General features: G+C 48.3%; 1 protein-coding gene and 1 non-coding gene across 4 annotated transcripts in view; one reads left to right on the forward strand and one right to left on the reverse strand.

Annotated features, from left to right (window-relative positions):
- LOC118087287 (occludin-like) overlaps positions 1-21,930 on the forward strand; it is a 24,227-nt gene continuing 2,297 nt past the window's right edge. The window contains exons 1-7 of one of the 3 annotated variants that reach the window (XM_060275405.1): positions 1-23; positions 7,145-7,899; positions 11,235-11,393; positions 16,111-16,262; positions 18,028-18,237; positions 20,441-20,612; positions 21,671-21,712. In XM_060275405.1, coding sequence (XP_060131388.1) covers positions 7,219-7,899; positions 11,235-11,393; positions 16,111-16,262; positions 18,028-18,237; positions 20,441-20,612; positions 21,671-21,712 — 1,416 coding nt within the window. In that variant the 5' untranslated portion in view covers positions 1-23; positions 7,145-7,218. Of the gene's footprint in view, positions 24-96; positions 224-4,128; positions 5,428-7,144; positions 7,900-11,234; positions 11,394-16,110; positions 16,263-18,027; positions 18,238-20,440; positions 20,613-21,670; positions 21,713-21,930 lie in introns of those variants that run through there. The other 2 variants (XM_035119810.2, XM_035119811.2) reach the window with 2 other exon arrangements.
- Positions 14,666-14,739, reverse strand: TRNAS-GGA (transfer RNA serine (anticodon GGA)). The gene has a single exon. It is a non-coding gene; the product is annotated as a tRNA-Ser (tRNA).

Below are 21,930 nucleotides of genomic sequence, written 5' to 3' on the forward strand. Positions count from 1 at the left end.
GGGGTTAGAAAATAAATAGAAAGGTGTGTGCTTTGGGGAGCTGCGGGCAGGGTGGGGGCACCTCTGCAGCCAACACCTTCTGGGGGGGGGGAGAGGGTCACATGACTCACTGCTCCAAAGGTAACAGGAAGTTGTGGTGATTAAGGTAACCTTTGCAATCATGAGCTTCCCGGAGGCAAGGGAATAGGCGCCGGCCAGGGATCCAGGAGGGAGGAAAATCCAGGTAAGAGAAAGAGAAATAACTTGTTTCGTGGGTGCCCCTCCTGCCCTCCCCACCCTTGACGCAAGGATCCAGAAAGGGAGGGTTTGCTTTTTGCAGCTAAAACTTTGCGGGTCCTGGTGCACGGAGGGGGCGTGCCATTAAGCCCTACTCAAGAGTAGACGCTTTCCAATAAGGGTGTAGCTTAGTCAGTGTGGACAATGCTGGGTTAGATGGGTCTGTCTCAGCAAAAGGAGGCTTCCTAGGTTCCTGTTCAAACCAGCCCTTTGCTTAGAACAGTGAGGACTAGGACCTTGCTTTATTTTTTAGGGAAATCGACCCAGTGGTAGAGCACCCAACATGTTGTTGTTGTTGTTGTTTAGTCGTGTCCGACTCTTGGTGACCCCATGGACCAGAACACGCCACGCCAGGCACTCCTGTCTTGCACTGCCTCCCGCAGTTTGGTCAAACTCATGTTCGTAGCTTCGAGAACACTGTCCAACCATCTCGTCCTCTGTCGTCCCCTTCTCCTAGTGCCCTCCATCTTTCCCAACATCAGGGTCTTTTCCAAGGATTCTTCTCTTCTCATGAGGTGGCCAAAGTATTGGAGCCTCAGCTTCAGGATCTGTCCTTCCAGTGAGCACTCAGGGCTGATTTCCTTAAGAATGGAGAGGTTTGATCTTCTTGCAGTCCATGGGACTCTCAAGAGTCTCCTCCAGCACCATAATTCAAATGGCATAATTCAAATGGCACCCATAGACAATGGCATTTGGGTATATTGCTTTCACTAATATATGAATGTAGATGTATAAGCTCCTATGTGACTTTGGGGCGGGGGGGGCAGGGGGCGGGGGGGCATTCCTTGGCCGGAGAGCCGCATTGCAAAATTTGGATAGGTTTTTAATTTTGAAGGGCAGCTGTGATTCGGTTCAGGCGTTTTTTTAAAAAAGCGAAATTTCAGTAGGTTCCTGTTTAAATACAAACTGAGATTCCTCACCGATCCCTAGTGGTCAGAGTGATGTGTTTCCTGCCCCTCTCATAATGCTACAATTCGGGGGGCAGAAGCTGGTCTGTGACCGTTTAATAAATTTGATTTGATCTGAATTCGGGGGGGCATCCGAGGGAACTAAGCAGAACACCTGTTTCGCATGGTCCGGAGTTCAAATCCCCAGATAGGGCTGGGGGAGACTTTCTGTCTGAAACCCTGGAGAGCTGCTGCCAGTCAGTGGCAGGCAATACTGAGGTTGATGGGCCCAAGGACCCACGTTCCTGTGACCCATTGAAAGTAATGAAGGGAATGTTATACATGAGTAAAATTTTGTGCGAATGTGAAGGCAATTAATATGGGTTAATTGCTTTGGGGGAAAAATTCACACCTCCAAATTTTGCAATGCACTTCTCCAGCTGAATTGTTGCTGTTGTTGGCATCTGAGAGACAATGGAGTGCACCTCTGGGGGTGAATTCAAACCACCCAAGTGATGTCCCTGGGGTGCAAGTCTGGGCCATGTGTCTGGAGGTCCTGGGCTGCCCCAGTGAGAAGACCCCCCTCTTGGCTTCACTGATGGGGTCCAAAGGAAAGCAGAGCAAGATGTTTGGCACCACCTTGGCACCATCTAAACACTTTAGGGACTCCACTCTGGATTTGTGGTGGTATACTCCTTTGCCTTTTATTTTTCTGAAGTGATCCTGCAAGGCATCAGAGGCTGAGGACCAGAGTTTTCCTTCTCCAGCTGACTAATGCATGTAAAAATGTGTATATGATGAGGGCAAAATGTACCAAAGATTTTTTTTATTTTTTAAAAAAAGCATTAGAATTCATTCTATTAAGGCAGGCATCCCCAACCTTCGGCCCTCTAGATGTTTTGGACCACAATTTCCATCATCCCTGACCACTGGTCCTCTTAGCTAGGGATCATGGGAGTTGTAGGCCAAAACATCTGGAGGGCCGCAGTTTGGGGATGCCTGTATTAAGGGAATTCCTTTCCCTTATTTAAGGGAATTCCTTTCCCTTACAGTATTTAAGGGAATTCATTTCCCTTAATTAAGGGAATGTGTCTATGGGGCAGAAATTGCATCCAAAATATGTATATTAGGAACAATTCGTGCTTTAAAAAAATGCCACTGAGTTTTCACAATGACTTATAAAAATATATCACAAACTGAGTTGAAATGCTGGAAAGCTGCTGCCAGTCAGTGTAGGAGGGCAAAGAGCCCTAGTTAAACTCAGTGAGGACTAGAATCTTGATTTCTCTTTAGGGCGAAAGACCCTAGATCAGTGGGAGAGACTCCAGCTTGAAAGTAATCAGGGAAAGTGCTTTATACAATCCCTAAACAGAGCACCCACGCTCTTGAGTTGCAGCCGCCCAAAATCCGATTTTGCCCCTTCTTCGCTCTGAGCGACTTTTTAAAGTGGGGAGTTTTGATTTATCCTTTTCTCGTTTGCTTTTGCCAAACTTGATGCTGAACCACAAAGCTTGCAAGCAGCTCAGAAATCCAAGGGCCGCAAAGCAGAACGGGGGGCATCTTTTAAAAATAGTTAAATTAGAAAACCCATGTATGCACATACGCAAGGTAAAGCGTGCAACAGCAAGGAATGCAGCCTGCAAACAAGCTCAGGGAGCGTATCTCAAGCTCCCAGAAATGCACCCATTGTTTGGCAAATCGCTCCCTTCTCTGATAAATTATTGTTGCCTTTTGGGAACTCTGGTCTCGGCCAGGCGGTCGGGGAGAGCCCAGCTTGCAAGGTCTGAAAAGAAACATTCCTTATCGCCAGTTTGCATTCGTGGAGGATATGTTCGGTGCTCTCTCTCTCAAATTGAAAAATCCCAGACGCCAGTCAATTGGAAGCCTCAAGGCAGGGAGAGAAATGTAGCCTTTGGAACGGGGGGGACCGGGACCGAAAGCAACAGATCCATCCTTAGCCCTAACCACGTCTACTCAGGAGTAAATCATATTTAATTCAGTGGGGCTTGTTCTTAGGCAGCAATGGAGAGACTCCCCTATGAAGAAAGTTGGCAGTGTTTTAGTTTTAGACAAAAGGTGAGTGGGAACATGATAGAAGTATGCAAAATTGTGTGGGGCCTGGAGAAAGCGAATAGTAAGGAGACCAGAGCTGGTGGGCATCCAATGTTGGAAGAATGAAGGCAGGTAAAAGGCAGGGTCTGACACTTCTGTTTCTAGTGTATCTGAAGAAGTGTGCATGCACACGAAAGCTCATACCAAAATATAAACTTAGTTGGTCTTTAAGGTGCTACTGAAGGAATTTTTTTATTTAGGTAAAAGAAAGTGCATGAAGAGCACGGTTAAACTGTGGAACTCCCTCCCACAGGAGGCAGTGATGGCCAACAACCTGGGCGATATTAAAAGAGGAGTAGACAAATTCACACGGGTGTGGGTGGCGCTGTGGGTGAAACCACTGAGCCTATGGCTTGCCGATCAGAAGGTCGGCAATTCGAATCCCCACGATGGGGTGAGCTCCCGTTGCCCGGTCCCAGCTCCTGCCAACCTAGCAGTTTGAAAGCATGTCAAAGCGCAAGTAGATAAATAGGTACCACTCCGGCGGGAAGGTAAACGGCGTTTCCGTGTGCTGCTCTGGTTTGCCAGAAGCAGCTTTGTCATGCTGGCCACATGACCTGGAAGCTATACGCCGGCTCCCTCGGCCAATAACGCGAGATGAGCGCCACAACCCCAGAGTCGGTCACGACTGGACCTAATGGTCAGGGGTCCCTTTACCTTTAGACAAATTCACATACCCTCTAACATTTCGGGCAGGCAAAGTGGGACACGCACACCCCTCATGTCTGCTCTCTTTCCCTGACCATCCCCATAATTTCCACCATTATTATTATTATTATTATTATTATTATTATTATTATTATATCCCACCTTTTTCCTTGATGGGGACTCAAGCCAGCTTACTGCTAAAAATTTATTTCAATTCTGTTTATCTGTGGGAGGTGTTGCACACGATCCCTTCCCTCGCACGTTATTTTTTTCTTTACAACAACCCTGCGAGGTAGGTGAGGTGGAGAGGTTGCCATTGGCTCAACTTGACCGAGGCTGATGTGTAGATGACATCCATGTGCGCCAGGACATCAAACCCAGGAGGAGCTTCCTGGTGTAGATAGGACATCCCTACAGTGGTACCTCGGTTCTCAAACTTAATCCATTCCAGAAGTCCGTTCTAAAACCATGGTGCGCTTTCCCATAGAAAGTAATGCAAAATGGATTAATCCGTTCCAGGCTTTTAAAAACAACCCCTAAAACAGCAATTTAACATGAATTTTACTATCTAACTAGACCATTGATTCATAAAATGAAAGCAATAATCAATGTACTCCAATCAATCAATCCATCAATCAGTAGCTAAACTGGGTTCCACACATTCACAAAAAAAGCCTCAAAAACAAAAATGCAAAATAAATAGCAAAAACAGACAGACCTCAAGCGTAACACTCAAAACGGAAGTGTTAACACTCCAAACAGAGCATGTTCGGCTTCTGGAAAAAGTTCGCAAACCGGAACATTTACTTACAGGTTTGCAGTGCAGTGTTTGGGTTCCAAGTTGTTTGAGTACCAAGGCATTTGAGAACCAAGGTACCACTGTATTTCCATCAGAGAAATCATAGAATCATAGAGTTGGAAGAGACCACAAGGGCCATCCAGTCCAACCCCCTGCCAAGCAGGAAACACCATCAAAGCATTCTTGACATATGGCTGTCAAGCCTCTGCTTAAATGTTGGACAGGATGCTGCCACAACCAGCCTTAAGGCCTTGGCTACAATTTTGCAAACGGCCTTTAATTGCACAGCTTCGCTTGACAAAAACCAAATTGCCCGGAGGCCGAATTCGAGGATTCAGTCTTTTGTGCCTCCTTCCATTGGTGGAGGGTTGGAGGAGAGAGAGAGAGAGAGAGAGAGGAAGGAACTTCTGAATGCTGGGAGGTGTCGCCGGCTGCTAGTCCCTAGGGAGGAAGTCTTGTCCCATTCAGAGACTACTCCTGTCCTGCCATGCGCTGGGCGGACGACAGCAGGGCACGCAAACAAGAGCAAGTGGATCATTTATTTAGCAGGTGAAAGGCGAGAGCTGGGCTTCAGTGTCTCGCTTTGTGTTCGCAAGGAACGGCTTTGAGATCCAGGTGCTGGAGAGAGAGGAAGGAAAGGGACCCCGAGGGGGTGGCCCGACTGGTGCTCTGGGCCTGAGGTCACCAGCGGGACGGCTGGCAGGGGTAAGAGAAACTGCAAACAATTCTTTTGTGAGGCTGGGGAGCTCTGAGCTGCTGCAGGGAAAGGAGGAGGAGGGGGGATAATTGACCCCCTTCTTGCAACAATCAGGCTCAGCGATCAGGATTTTCGTTCGTTTATTTGTTGCATGTGTATTCCCACCTTTTTCTCTCTCTGCAAGAAGTTGGGCTGGCCTGGGCGTGGTTTTCTCCCTCTCCTCGTTTAATCCCCACAACAACCCTGTGAGATAGGCTAGGCTGTGAGAGGCACTGCAGCTGTGGGGCAGTGAGCTTCATGGCCAAGCGGAAGGATTTGAACCCTGGCTTCTATGCTGTGGGGTGGGGGGAGGCAATGGCCTCCTCGGGGGAGGAAAGGGTCCCAAGTTTGATCTCTGGCATCTCCAAGCAGGGATTGGGGGATGAGAGGAGGGTCTTGATTCAGTTTGCATTCAAAGGGCCACCAGCTCACCTCGTTTTTGAAACAATACGTGAACAGCAACACCACCGTCGTTGAGAAGTTGCTCCTCTCCAAATTTGCAGCAAAGTGAGGTGTACAAAAATGCATCGTATTTGTGTGGAAACCGAAAGATGAATTTGACGCAGGAATGGCCAACTCCGAAGAGACTGCGATCTACTCACAGTTAAAAACTGGCAGTGATCTACCCCCTTTTGGGGTGTTCAGGTCAAAGTTGTTTAGGGAGGAGGAAAGCCCTGTTTTTTAGGGGTTCAGGTCAAAGTTGTTGAGATTTTTTAGGAAGGAGGAAGGCCCATTTTTTAGGGGTTCAGGTCAGAGTTGAGCTTTTCTGAGGCGGGAAGAAAGCCCTGTTTTGGGGGTGAAGGGCTAAAATTTTGAGATTTTTAGGGGAGCCAAAGTTGTTGAGCTTCTTTGGGGGGAGCCAGTGATCTACCAGTGATCTACCACAGACGTCCAGTGATCTACCGGTAGATCACGATCTACTTGTTGGACGTGCCTGAATTAGAGTAGCAGGGAACTGCTTTGCAGAAAGAAAACGTGTTTGCATATGCTAAAACACGGATGAATTTCCATAAGGGCGTTTCTCCCTCATGAAAGTTCAGCTGCCCACGTTTCCACATCGGTTCGTGGTTTTTTTCCAGAGGATCATCTCGCTCAACCCGCTTCAATGCAGGAATCCTGCCCTGGGTGGGCTCAAACCACCAACCTTGTTGACCTCACTGCACCAGGGAACAAATAATAAATAATCAATCCACCACCTTTTAATACATACATATATATATATTTCATTGGGAGCCTCCCAGAGTGGCTGGGGCAACCATGTCAGATGGGTTGTTGTTGTTGTTGTTGTTGTTGTTGTTGTTATTATTATTATTATTATTATTATTTATTACAGTATTTATTATAATTATAATTATTAGTTATTATTTTCTAGAGGTGCTGGAACTCACCATGAATGCCTCCTTCTCTTATAAGGGCAATGGCACCCACCTGAGTTCCAGCGAGTTCCTGCTGGAAAATAATCTATTATATTATTATTATTATTATTATTATTATTATTATTATTATTATTATTATTTAGGGTGTGTATTCAAATACACTTTTGTAATCAATTGTCATTATTATTATTATTATTATTATTATTATTATTATTATTATGTATTCAAATATGCCTTGGTAATCGCCTTCACTTGCCCAAATGAAAAGCTCTGAGAGATGCTCAGCATATCCCTTTGCGTTCCTCTCCAGGTCTCCTCCTCCTCGAAGGTCCTTCCCAGGGGTCCGTGACGCTCTGGCTGCCAGCCCCCACCCCACCCCGAAGCATGTATAGCACCAAGAAGCCCTACAACAGCCCGCCCACCGGTTATGGGCCCCCCGGTGAGGACTACGGCTACGACATCCACTCCCCTCCGCCGGGCTCCTACTACATCGAGGACGTCCCACAGCACTTCTACAAGTGGAACTCTCCCCCCGGGATCGTGAGGATCCTGGAGGGCGTGGGGGCCCTCCTCTGTGTCACCATCTTTGGCTGCGTGGCCTCCACCCTGGCCTGGGAGTACGGCTACGGCTATGGCAATCTCTACGGGGGCTCGATGGGTGGCTACTACGGCGGAGGCATGGGAGTCTACGGCGGGGGCACCTACAGCGGGATGGGCATGGGGTACTACGGAGGCATGGCCAACCCGCGCTCGGCCAACGGCTTCATGCTCGCCATGTCGATCCTCTGCTTCATCGCCCTGCTGGCGCTCGCCATCACCAGCCTCACCAAGTCCAGCGGCTCTCGCTCCCGGAGGTTCTACCTGGTGGTGTTGGTGTTGTGTGTTGTCATGGCGTTCGTCATGCTGATTGCCTCTATCGTCTACGTCGTGGGGGTCAACCCGCGGGCTCAGATGTCCAGCAACTACTACGTCAACCCCATGCTGGCCATGTGCAACTCGGTCTACACCACGGGGCTCTACACCAACCAATACCTCTACCACTACTGCATAGTGGACCCTCAGGAGGTAAGGGAGGTCCCGAGGGCGGCAACATGGAAACAGGGCCTTTCCTGTGGAGGTTCCCCACTTGTGGGACACTCTCCCCAGAGTGGCTTGCCTGGCGCCATCCCGTCAACAGCCAGAGTCAGGCCAGCAATTTAAAAAACACCACTCTCAGTGAACTCTTTCATTCAAAGAAACCAAAACGGTGCAGGCCTAGTGATCACAGCAGGTCTACCACCTGGAGGTCAGTTGCAAGAACTGAAGGTTCTTCCCACCACTGTCTTAAGTCATCTCCTCCTCTCCTGGATCTTTCTGAAGCAATCTTGAGACTTCTTCCCCTTGTTTATCTCTCCTCCGCTCTTTTCACACCTCTTCTGGTTCTGGGAGAGCAGAGGGGAGGGGAGCTGGTTGCAGCAGGAGGGGGAGACCCCAGACTTCTTTGACAGCTTGTCTCATCTCTGACACTTGGCACCTGTCCTCTCCAACCTGCTTCTGGTTCTGGACGTCTCTCTGCTACCAAACCTCCCTGCTCACGAAACCCTGTTCCCCTTTCAGCTTCTGACACCTCCTCTCCCTGTGGCTTCTCCCTCCGACCACTTGTCGTTGTCCCACCACAAATCCCCTGGCTTCTGAGCCTTCTTCCCCTGGGGGTTCCCTTGGGGGTTCCCCAGCTGGTGGTTCCCCACCCCTCCTCTGGATCCAGCCAGTCCCTGACACAATGCTAGATACAGTCATACCTCGGTTTAAGTACGCTTCGGTTTGAGTACTTTCAGTTTAAGTACTCCACGGACCCGTCTGGAACGGATTAATCCACTTTCCATTACTTTCAATGGGAAAGTTCGCTTCAGGTTAAGTACAGACTTCCGGAACCAATTGTGTACTTAAACCGAGGTACCACTGTATCTTCAAGGACCTAACAAAATCCTTCCATTTCACACAGGCCTTGGGCTTTTAGCTATCTACATGGCCCTTTAGAGTGGGTGGGCTGTTTTGATGTATTCCCCCCCCCCCGACCCCGCTTTTAAGGTGTGTGTGTGTTGTTTTTTGTAAGTCGTTCTGTGAGTCGCCACGGCAAAAAAAGAAGCAGAAGCAGCAACCAATAAAATTAGCTAATAATAGTAATTATAGTTCCTCGCAGAATGACCTTTAAAGCCCTAAACAGCCTCGGTCCAGTATACCTGAAGGAGAGTCTCCATCCCCATCGTTCTGCCCAGACACTGAGGTCCAGCTCCGAGGGCCTTCTGGCGGTTCCCTCACTGCGAGAAGCAAAGCTACAGGGAACCAGGCAGAGGGCCTTCTCGGTAGTGGCACCCACCCTGTGGAACGCCCTCCCACCAGAGGTCAAAGAGAACAACAATTACCAGACCTTTAGAAGGCATCTTAAGGCAGCCCTGTTTAGGGAAGCTTTTAATCTTTAATAAAATAAAAAAATTCCTTCAGTAGCACCTTAAAGACCAACTAAGTTTTTATTTTGGTATGAGCTTTCGTGTGCATGCACACTTCTTCAGATGCATCTGAAGAAGTGTGCATGCACACGAAAGCTCATACCAAAATAAAAACTTAGTTGGTCTTTAAGGTGCTACTGAAGGAATTTTTTTATTTTACTTCGATCCAGACCAACACGGCTACCTACCTGTAATCTTTAATAAATTACTGTATTTTAATGTTTTGTTGGAAGCCGCCCAGGGTGGCTGGGGGAACCCAGCCAGATGGGCGGGGTATAAATAATATATTATTATTATTATTATTATTATTATTATTATTATTATTATTAGCTGGTGTGAGCAAAAGACAGAGAGGGGATCCAATGTGGCCCATGGAAGATTAACTCATCCAGGATTACAAGCCATGCTGGACCCAGGGGTTTCTGGGAGTTGTAGTCCAGAGACGTTGGGAGAGCCTCTATCCCTGCTCTAAGCAAACTTCCCTGACCCTGATGCCCTCCAGATATGCCTGGTCTTCTTCCATCATGCCTGACCACTGGGGACAGCTGGCTGGGGCTGCTGGTTCCCCCTCCATTCATTCTCCTCAGTCTTTTGGTGCTCGTCTTGATTCAGGCAGGTTGCTAGACCTCATGACCGCTTGGATGGCACCTGTAGGATTTCAGAAGCCCACTTTTCTGCCTGGAGGAAGATTCCCAGGGAGAAAGGATGGGGGCGAGTTGGGTATGTGGTAACTTCTGCCCCAGCTGCCTCTGCTCTGTTGCTTTTCTGTATTGCTCAGAGGTGCTGCCCCAGGAAAAAGAGGCAGGCTGGTTTAAAAGCAAACACCAGGAACCTATTTTGTTTCAAAGCAAAAGGACAAATCGGAGAGGTCGGTTTCGGGGCCGGGCAGCAAAACAATCGGTCCATTAAATTGGGCACACCCAGAAACTGCCCAGCGGGGCAGATAAGATAAGAGCGCCTGGGTGCGATCCTCACCCAATGCAGGGCGAATGGCCATGGGGGACTCGTGAGTCGCCCAGTCGTTACGCACAGTCCAGGTGGAGCTGAACCATTAGGTCGAATGGGGCTGTGTCCCACGAGTCTGCTCTCAGCCAATCCGCTCCCTCCTCTTCGGCCTGGAAGGACTTGGGAGAGAGTGGGAGAAAATGAGTGTCATTTGGCTCCGCCCTCCGCAGGCTCTGGCTCTGCCTTTCATTGACTGGCTCCGCCTAGTGTTGGGCTCCTTTGCCTTCCATCCTCCCAATCGTAGTGGGGACCAGCTACACTCTGGTCCAATCAGAGCTTCTCACATTCCAATGAGTCATCACCTCGTTTTGTTTACCTGTGAGGTCACCTCGCCCCATATTTGCCCCCTTGGCCACTTCATTGTGCGGAACCAACCTTATTACTGGTACCATATAAAATACCTTTGTAAGTACAGTACTCTGCCATTGAGTACGGCAGCAGCCTAACTTTGAAACTCCCTGCCGATTGATTTCAGGCAAGCTTCTTTGCTGTGCTCCTTTCGGTGCCTGAAAACATTCTTGCTTAGAAAAGCCTGCCCATATATTCAGAGAAGCTGATGTGAATTCTAATCTGTTTTTAGTTTATTGTCATCTTAACTCCCTGAAAGTCTTAGGTCATTATTATTATTATTATTATTATTATTGTTTTAATTGCATCTTTTTTGTGCGCTGCTTTGAGATTTGCTTTGTTTTTTCACAATCAAGTGGGGTATACATTTTAGCAAGTAGAAGAATAGTCACGTCTCCAAAAACTTATGTGCATCCCAAATATGGGGGGGGAGTGAAATGCGCTCTGCACATGCTCAGAGACCAGTGTGCTGTTATATCTCCCAGGCCTGAAAACCTTGGTGTTTGATGCTATAAACACTCTTTTCCCTGGCTTCTCCCCCCCCCCCACGCAAAAAACCAGGCGATCGCCATCGTCTGTGGGTTTGTCCTTGTGATCCTCCTCTGCGTCATCTGCTTCTTCGCCCACAAGACGCGTCAGAAGATCTGGCAGTACGGGAAGCCCAACATTTACTGGGACAAGCCCTTGGCGTTCCAGGAAGGACCCAACGTGGAGGAATGGGTGAGTGTGGGGCTGTTGTCCGGGCCGAGGAGCTCTTCCACAACCCCCTTCTCTCTCTCTCCTTCCTCTTCCAAAGGACAGTGGAGAATTCAAGGCCTGTTGCTGAGGGGGCCTCCAGGAATCATAGAACTGAAAAGCTGGAACGGAACCAGAGAACCAGAGAATTGTATATTTGGAGGAAGGGACCCACAAGGGTCATTTAGTCCAACCCTCTGCAATGCAGGAATCCTACCCACAGCCGTTCCTGGGTGGCCTCAAACCACCAACCTTCTGGTCAGCAGCAAGACACACTGACCCATTCCGCCACAGCAGCATTGTTAGGAGGGCGGCTCTTTTGCTCTTTAAAATGTGGCCCTCCTGATCTCTCCATCTGGCCCTCAGAAACCTCCTCCAGCCATACCCCCTCTCCTCAGGCCACACCCCTCCCCAGCCCTCTTGACTTTCTTTCCCAGGCTAGAAATGCATCCTTGAACTTTGATCTTTCCGCTTGCTGGCCTGGATGGAGGAGAGAGAGAGAGAGTTGTGTGTTTGCAGAAACCAAAGGCGATACAGTCGTACCTCGGGTTACGACCACCTCGGTTTGCGAACAGTTCGGGTTACGAACTGCGCAAACCCGGAAGTGTTTTCGCCCCACGCGCGATTTGCGCATGCGAAAAGCGCGAAAAGCGCGCTTTGCGCATGCGCAAAATGGCGGCGCCCATCGCGCTCGGTTTGCGAACTATTCGGGTTACGAACTGCGATCCGGAACGGATCGCGTTCGTAACCCGAGGTATTACTGTATTTAGCTTCGTTGCTCCGCCCACTTTCCCTTCTGTCCCCACCCACCAGTGGCATGTGACCGCTGGAAAGCTAATTCAACAGCTTTCATCAGCGAGGCTGAGCCAGATAGATCCAGTGGGTGGGTTGGCAGAAGGCAGCTTTTTGTGTTCCTATTAAATCTCACATGAGGACTAGAAGCTTATGTTATTTTAAGGTAGGGTTACAGCTCCACAGTCAATCATGCACAAGGTCCCATGTTCAACCCCCAAGCAGGGCTGGGAGAGACGCCCTCTTTGAAAGCCAGTCCTTTTTTTAAAAAAACCATGCAAATCGCTGGACATCACCACCTCTTGTTAAATTGTTTTGCAAAGGCATCAACAGGTGAGATTTTGGCCTGCGACGTTCAACAGGGAGGGAAATCTGTATGTGTTTGAAAGAGACTCTCGCTGTGCGCTATTTGCTTGCGATACCCGCTGGTTTCGGTTGCGTCAATGATTAACCAGGCCCCCGATGCACATTTGACACACAATTTCATGCTCTGAGAATTCGAGTCTGCCAAACACCCTGCAGTTTGGGGTACCCCCCCCCCCAAAGCAAAGAGCAAGTATGAGAAACCTCTGCCCAATTTCAGGAGGGGTGGGGAGACGGAAGACACACCCCCCCCCCGGGTTGCTGAGATCCTTGCAGCAAATTGCTGGACAAGGTGGACCTCAAACTTCTGCAGCCTCAAGAGTACTGAGTCAGGATTTGAGCGTGTAGATCAGCCAAACCAAAGCAGAGAGGCCTGTACCATAGCTCTCGAATGGTACAGCCCCCGCCTCGCATGCAGAGTGCCACAAGTTTGCTCTCCCCCAGGGATCTCCTTTGGAAATAATTCCAGGCAGTGAGTTGCTGAGTGGCCCCCCCAGAAAGATTTCCTCAAGTGAATGTGGCCCTCATGATGGAGGGGTGGGAAAGCCTCCTTGTCCCCACTGTTCACAGCACAATAATAAACCTCGCAGGTCATAGTTAAACTGCGGAACTCCCTGCCACAGGAGGCTGAAATGGCCACCAAGCTAGATGGCTTTTAAGAGGATCGGAGGAGGAGAGGGGTATTGATGGTTAGCGGCCGCAATGGCTCTAGGGGAAGAAAATAGTGAATCCTTGTGAAACAAGTGGGGGGGGGGTAAATGACAAAAGGATTAGTTAGGTGCCTGGATTCATAACGCAGGGCTCAATTTACTCACCAGCAGGAGCAGTGTTTAAACTCACAAAAGCTGTATAGCATGGGAATACTAAACCCTTTTCATATCATGTTTGGATACATGCAAACAGCGCTCCTCTCTTTCTACCCCTCTTGCAATGAACAGACCACAACAGTTAAGTAAATTTAAAACACTTTACTTACAAAAACGTCAGATTTGCGCGTTCATCCAAGCAGCAGCAAGGAGAACACAGGCAGAATACTCCTGGGTAGAAGATACAGAAGGAGAGCTTCAAACGGATGCTCAAAGCTTGGAGCTCGCTTAGGCACATCTGCCTTGGTCAGTTCGGTGAGAGATGGGGAACAGGAAGAGAAGGCTTCACTTCGTCCCTCATTGGATAGGAAGCTGAGTCTAGGAAGTCTACCTCTGTGGTCTTAACCCCTTCATGCACTAACTAGTGCTTGTGTATAGCTATGTTTGACTGCAATTTACCACAGGCTCAGTAGAAATAATCAGAATACTTTCTCAGCCATGCACTGCTTGTACCGTAGAGCGGTCATTCAGTACATTGCAGAGAGTAAAGACCTCGATGGGCTATCCTTACTGAGTGTGCATGGGGGGGGGGCAAAGGAGGAATTTGAGAAGGAAGTGCTGAAAAAGTTTTCAAGAAAACTTGCTTTAGTTTAGATTTTTTTTAAAAAAATGCAAAAGGTTCGTTCTTTGTAATTTTGCAAAATAGACTCATTAACCGCATGAAAGGTACTCCCTGATGTTGATTTTTTAAATTTAATTTCCTAGTTTTCAAATGACTGCCGATTTTGACAGCTTCTACTGAGCACTTGGGGGTCAAAAGAAAGAAATTGAAAGCAACTGTTGTTGAGATATTTCGTTCCAGGTCCCCTGGACTTCCTTAAGATCATTCCACCTCATTTTCTGGGGAAGGGCCTCAGTCCCAGAGTCCAGTGGGCAAGGAGCCTGTTAACTCTTTCCTCCCTGGCAAAGGGAGTTCAAGGATGCCCACGGGGACAAGGAACAGATAAAGAATGCATCGAGACATCCTGTGACTCCTTGTACAACAGGGGCAGAGATAAGCAGGGAGTCAGGGATGCAAGGAAAGGGGTCGCATGTGTCAAAGATGTTTCAGAACTCAAGGGCAGGCAGGCAGAACAGACTTCACATGTCGTTCGTTTTCACGCTCTTTGCTGGAAGATCTGGCGATCTGCGGCCTTTGAAAATGTACCTCTGGCTTGGTTTCGCCCAGAACGGTGGAGCTGGAAGGGACCCTGCGGGACATCTAGTCCAGCCCCCTGCAAGGCAGGAATATGCAGCTGTCCCATACGGGGATCGAACCTGCAACCTTGGCGTTTCCAGCACCACACTCTGACCGACTGAGCTATCGGGCCTCTTCACCTGACAGAGTGACAATTCCCAGAGCTCCCTAAGGAGAGGGGTTGGCGGTTGAACCGAGGGCTTTTGTTCTTGGGGGGGGAGGGGGACACAGGAGTATGCAGACCCCAAAACTTTTGGTGAACCTTTGTACTTTTGTCCATTTACTGAATTTATCCCAAATTGAACTATAAAATGGTGGTTTTCTTGAGTCAAAATGAGAGTAACCCCTAAATATATTGTTAAAGAAAAAAAGCAGTGGTTGAACCGCTCTAAAAACTGTAGCTCTGGGAGGCAGAAGAGGAGTCTTCTAGCACCCTTTAAGGAAACTACAGTTCCCAAGATTGTTTGCGGTGGGGGGGGGAGCCATGTTTAAAGTGGCACAATGCTTCTTTAAATGCAATAGGGCAGATGGGGCCTGAATAATGTCCCTTGGTCCCACTGGGTCTTCTCTGCAACATGATTCCGCTTTGACAGACGGCTTCCTTAGACTGGCAGGAGATCCTTTGAAGCCTCTGGAGCCCCAGGGGGTCGTCGCTCTGTAAAAAAGCCCGGAAGGAAAGGAGGAAAAGGGGCGGGGGGGACGGACGGGGAGAAGCAGCTGCACCCTCTTCCCCCCCAGTTGAAGTCATTGCTGAGCAATCAGACCCTGGCACGGAAGAAGCAGCTAAAAAGCAGGAAGAAAAAGCAGGGTTGTGGAGTTGGAGGGGACCCTCAAGGGTCATCCAGTCCAACCCCCTGCAGTGCGGGCGTTGCAGCTAAAGAATCCCTGACAGAGTTTGACCATGCAGACTAGTCCCTGTCACCTTTAACCCACCTTGCAGGGTTGTTGAGAATTACAAGGGGCAAATCCACACCTCTCCAGATTTTGTCATGCGGTTCCACAGCCAAGTAACCTGTACAGAAGGGGAAGTGTGTCTAAGAGTGCATTTTTAAACAATTTTTTAAAAAATGCATTGTATTAGGGAACTTGCTTTGCAAAAACAAGTGTCTGGATACAGAGGAATCTGCACCAAAATTGCGGTGAATTTTCATGACAACTTTTTATTAAAAAAACAAACCAGAAGCAGCAAGTATAATTTTATTTTATATCATGGTTTCCCCCTTCCTCATTTGATCCCCACAACAACCCTGTGAGGTAGGTTAGGATGAGAGTCAGGGCCTGCTCCCACCCAGGTCACCCAGGGAGACCTGGCCGAGTGGGGATTCAAACCCTGGTTTGCCAGCTCCTTAGTCCAACGCTCTAACCAGGTTGTGGCAGAGAAATGTGGAAATTTGGAATTATTCGCCCGTGCTTACCCAAGAGGCAAAACCACGTCCCAGAAGGTCCCCGGTCCAGGGGAAGGTTTCAGCTGGCACCAAAACAACGCTTTTCGTTCCTTTCGCAGGTGAAGAATGTCACCGACGGGACCAGCACCCATGATGAGACAGCGACCCTGAACTACTCCGAAAAGCCGATGAGCCCCACACATGCTCCAGCCAGCCCCTACAACTACAAGGTCTCCGGGAATGGCTACTACCCAGGTGAAAGCCAGAGCAGGTGAGCAGAGAAAATGGAGTTGCTTTGAGTGGTGCATTGTGAAGATTAGAGATTTGTTTTTCTCCCTCTTGCATAATGCTTGATTTGTGGCGGAGTAACGGGCTTAAACACGCAGTGTTAAACTGTGGAACTCTCTGCCGCAGGAGGCAGCAACCGGCCACCGATCGTGATGGCTGTAAAAGAGGATCGGACAAAGTCATGGGGGAGGAGGGGGCTATCGAGGGCTGTGCCGTCACAGCTGCGATGCTTCTGAATCGCAGGCACAGGAAGGGAGTGCGTTCAGGTCTTGGGTTCAGGTCCCGCTTGCAGTTTAACTCTGCGCTTAAAAAACACTTGTAGGATTTGTTATCATTATTAGCTGGGTAGCTCAGTGGGTAGAGCACGAGACTCTTAATCTCAGGGTCGTGGGTTTGAGTCTCTCGTTGGGCAAAAGAATCCTGCATTGCAGGGGGTTGGGATAGATGACCCTCATGGTCCCTTCTGGCTCTACGATTCTACGATATCAAAGAACAACGGAAACTGTGAAAATGATCATGTCCATACCTGAGAGTAAATCCTCTTGAACTCAGTGGGACTTAGTTCTGAGTAAAAATGCTTTGGGGTGCAGCACAGTCTTTACCCAGTTACCTGGGAGTAAGCTCCATTGAATACAGTGGGACTTATTTCCGAGTAGGCAGTGTGAGGCTCCATTTACAATAAAGGGATCAACACTCCACATGTTTCCTAATAATTGGCTGGCTGCGGAAGCATTGCAATGAAATGTGTCGTGGATTTGTTACAGTGTCCCTTCAAAATTATAGGAAGGACTTCGTATGCCAGCTTCAAGATTTCCTTCATTTGGTGCAGGAACTTCATTATTTTCAATTGAATATATTCAATTATTTTACTTTTGGAAGACAACTGAAGGCGGCCCTGTTTAGGGAAGTTTTCAATGTTTGATGCTGTACTGTTTTTAATATTTGGTTGGAAGCCGCCCAGAGTGGCTGGGGAAACCCAGCCAGATGGGTGGGGTATAAATAATAAATTATTATTATATTATTATTATATTATCATTATAAATAGGACTCTGTTTCTGCACCTGCACAAACACACACACACACACACACACACACACACACACACACAAATACTCATGTTTCCAAAAAGGACAGGAGGGGGCGATCTGATCTCTCCCCCACTTTAAATTGCTTTCCGAGATGTGGAGGGGACGAGCAAGGAAAACCGGGACATTCCTGGATCAAATCGCATACCAGAACAGCTTCTGTAATTCTGCTACAGTGCCTGGAAAATCAGGACACTTGGAGGGTATGGGATGGGAACGAAAGCAGAGTTAAATTGGCTTTGCCTCTGTAAGCTCTGGCGCCCCCTGCTGTCGAGCTCCCTTCCTTCTGCCCTATGAGTCCCCAAAGGCAGCCACCGTTTCTAAACTATTTATTTACACTATATTACACAGACACAGAATCATGGTGCTCTCTCTCATCCAGCTCTGAGAGAGAACAGGCAAAATTGAAAGTACATCACATAATACATACAGATAGGACTATATCCAGTTCTCACGCTTCCTCTCAGACAGACCATGTGATTTCCACTCATCACAAAATGCAGCCTCGGAGGAGTTAAATTGCTAACAAGCCTGTCGTAAGCGCTGGCGCCCCCTGCTGTCAAGCTCCCTTCCTTCTGCCCTATGAGTCCCCAAAGGGCAGCTGCCGTTTCCCAGCTGACTCCAGCTTTACCCACGTGTAACCATGGGGGGTCTCCTCTCCAGCCCGCCTTCCTACGCGCAGACAGCCAACCCCGCCTGGACTTTCAGCTCCAGCACGCTGGAAGAGAACGCGCGGGAGAGCGCCAGCAAGCCCTCCGGCCGCAAAGGGCGTAGGCGGAGGAGGAACCCCGAACTCGAGGAATCGCAGTACGAGACCGACTACACCACGGCCGTGGAGTCCGGAGACGAGCGGGACCAGGATGACTGGAAGAGGTGAGCCGCAATATCTTATTTGGGGGTTTCGAATTTCAGCAGCACCCAGCACGACGCCAAAATTAACCTGCCACTGGGCTTCCATTCCAAGTCATCGTTGAGGCTCCTTCCAGTGATGTTTCCGGCGCCCAGTACATTCTCAGGCACAATTCGAAGTGTTGGTGCTGACTTTTAAAACCCTAAACAGCTTCGGCCCTGTATACCTGAAGGAGCGTCTCCACCCCGGACACCAGGGTCCGTCTCTGAGGGCCTTCTGGCGGTTCCTTCACTGGCAGAAGTGAAGCTACAGGGAACCAGACAGAGGGCCTTCTCGGTGGTGGCGCCCTCCCTGTGGAACACCCTCCCGTCAGATGTCAAGGAGATGAGTAACTACACAACCTTTAGAAGACTTCTGAAGGCAGCCCTGTATCAGGAGGTTTTTTATGCTTGCTGTTTTCCTTATGTTTTTATATTATGCTGTATGCCGCCTGGAGATGGGCGGGGTATAAATATTATTATTATTATCACTGGTTATATGAACAGTCGTTCATTGCACACCTTCAACCCCCTTTTCCACCAGTGACAAAATTGCTCTGGAGGTCAAGGTGGGTGAGAGAAGGTTGAGCTGGTGATGTTACAGGTACTAGCCATGATGTGCTGAGCTCCGTCTGCTCTTCAGATGAACATGGGCATAGCTGCCAAGTCTCCCGTTTTTTCGCGGGAAACCCCCGTATTTAAACCCGTTTCCCGCTGTTATCCCGAATAGAGAAAAATCCCGTAAATCCCCCAGATTTCCTATCTGCCAGGGAGGCTCAGAACATGCGCAGAACCGATTTCGGGTGCCGCTCCACCCATGTCTGGGCACCGGAAATCAGGCAGAGCGGCACCGGAACAGACATGCGTAGAAGTCACTTCCAGACATGCGTAGAAGTGACTTCCGGTGCCGCGCCGCTGCTGATCCCGTCTTTTTCTTACCGGGAGTTGGAGGGTATGTACATAGGAAGCTGTTGGAGCACAGGTCCAACCAGCTCAATATTGTCTCTCACAGGCATCCCCAAACTTCGGCCCTCCAGATGTTTTGGCCTACAACTCCCATGATCCCTAACTAACAGGACCAGTGGTCAGGGAAGATGGGAATTGTAGTCCAAAACATCTGGAGGGCCGAAGTTTGGAGATGCCTGGTCTATGCTAACTGGAAGCAGCTGCCCTGGATTTCATGGACAGGGGCATCTCTCCCAGCCCTACCCCTGAGGCCTTCTGGAGAAGCTTATAAAGCTGGATTCTTGATGTTTTTATATGTGTTGGAAGGTGCCCAGAGTGGCTGGGGCAACCCAGTCAGGTGGGTGGGCTACAAATAATAAAATTAGTAGTAGTGTGTCCCCTTCAAGGGAAGGAAGGAACTAAATTGAAAGTTTTCCTCAGTGCTGGCAAACACTTTGCTGTCCTCAAAAGGGTCGCCACTAGGGTGATGACTTTTTCATTTTATTTCCTCAAAAATTATTTCCTGTAGCACAAATGGATGAAATTTTGCCTATTAATGCCTAAAATGAGGTATATTCCATTGAAATATTTAAAAAGGTCACGCACAAACCATTTTTAAAATTTTTGTATGTTGTTTTACCATTTCATAAAATTGTATTAACAATTCTATATATATTTCGTATCAAATTTGGACACAACACCACATTCCGCAATGGGGAGTGTTCTTAGCAACATAGGGTATAGAAATGTCACACCTGCGCAAGGTAAAAGCCCCCTTTTGGGACCTCAAAACTCAGCCAGCAGACCCTGCCGGGCATGCTGGGAAAAGAACCTACAGGAGAGGTAGCAAAACATCGTCCTCTAGCGGCGTCTATACTGTTACTGCAGCTAAAAAAAGCTTCCTTGTGTGTTTGATGACCCTATATAATGTTGTATATATGTGACTCTAAAGCTTGGGTTCAATTTTATATCTGCTTACAGTGACTTCAAAAATGGTCAAAAAACTGATAAAAAAATTTTAAAATCATTTTGTGCGTGAGTTTTTTTTTTATCAAATCTCTTTGAGAGTAAGATTTTATCTAATCTTTAATGAAAGCTCATCAAATTATGATACAGGGAAATGAGGTTGTAAAAAAGTCGTCACCCTAGTCGTCACACCACAATATGGCCAAGGGTATATTTTAAAAGCAAGGCATTCCTTACCATTCCCACACCGTGTGGGTTTTTCTTCCGTTCCCCATAGCCTGTATCCCCCAATCACGTCAGACAGCGTCCGCCAGGACTACAAGCAAGAGTTTGACGCCGACCTCAAGCGGTACAAGGTGCTGTGTGCCGAGATGGACGCCATCAATGACCAGATCAACCAGCTGAGCAAACAGCTGGACCATCTGCCGGAAGACAGCCTGCAGTACCAGGTGGGTTGTGTCCCCCCCCCACTGCACCCGGAGCAAAGGATTGTGGGTAGAAATAAGGAAGGAAGGCAATATGGGCAGCACTCAGCTCTGCGGAGACAGAAAAGGTAGGGATATAAATGCAGACAATGACTAAATTCGTACAGGTGAAACTCAGAAAATTAGAATATCGTCGAAAAGTGCATTTATTTCAGTAATGCAACTTAAAAGGTGGAACCAATATATGAGATAGATGCATGGCATGCAAAAGTAAGATATGTCAAGCCTTTATTTGTTGTAATTGTAATTATTTGTTGTTAGGCGGGTCAATTATAAATGCAATGTAATTAATGAAATGTTAATAGCGATGTTTATTTTTGTATTATTGTCACTATTTGTTTTATTACTGTGGAATTTCCAAAAGAAAGCCTTTGTAAAAATTAAAAGAAAAATAAATAATAATAAGTTGCTTTACTGAAATAAATGCACTTTTCAACGATATTCTAATGTTCCAGGTTTCACCTGTATATTTGTGAAAACGGCAAAGGTGGATTATGCAGGGGGAGGATGCCCTGCGAAACAGGGTCTGTTGGGTGAAATTGCTTTGCGGAAATGTGTGGAGCGGGAGGAATCGTAGAGCTGGAAGTGACCCCAAGGGTCATCCAGTCTAACCCCCTGCAATGCAAGAATTGTAATGCCCAACGTGGGGCTTGAACCGTCTTGTGCTCTACCAGGGATACTGGGACCGGACACCTTCCCACCGGGGCTCCCTTTAGAACAGGCATAGGCAAACTCCAGATGTTTTGGGACTACAACTCCCATTATCCCTAGCTAACAGGACCAGTGGTCAGGGATGATGGGAATTGTAGTCTCAAAACATCTGGAGGGCCGAGTTTACCTATGCCTGCTTAAGAATAATAATGATTGCAGACTGGTGTGGAAATGTGGAGAGCTGAACTCAGGACAGTGAAAACAGAGAGGGACCGAGAGTGCATTCTCAGGAATACCCTGAGATAAACTGCTCATGAACAGGGAGGTTCCATATACAAGACTCTCCTGACTTTGACATCTTTCTCCCGCAGGGGGTGGCTGAAGAATACAACCGCCTGAAGGACCTGAAGCGCGTAAGTGACGTTTTTCTGTCTCCCGAAAGGGGCCAGGGAAAGAGCTGTGGCTCTCTGGATGTTGGAGCGGCCAGCATGCCCAATGGTCAGCGAATGGTGGAGGTGGAGGCCAGCAATGCCAGGAGGACAGTGGGTTCACCACTCCTGATCTACGCTTCTTAGGGCCAAATCCAGATTTGTGTGTTGCCCCTAAACACCCACAGGCCCCTTGTGCACTA

Source organism: Zootoca vivipara, chromosome 6 (genome assembly GCF_963506605.1).
Source record: "Zootoca vivipara chromosome 6, rZooViv1.1, whole genome shotgun sequence".
In the NCBI taxonomy this organism is placed as follows: domain Eukaryota; kingdom Metazoa; phylum Chordata; class Lepidosauria; order Squamata; family Lacertidae; genus Zootoca; species Zootoca vivipara.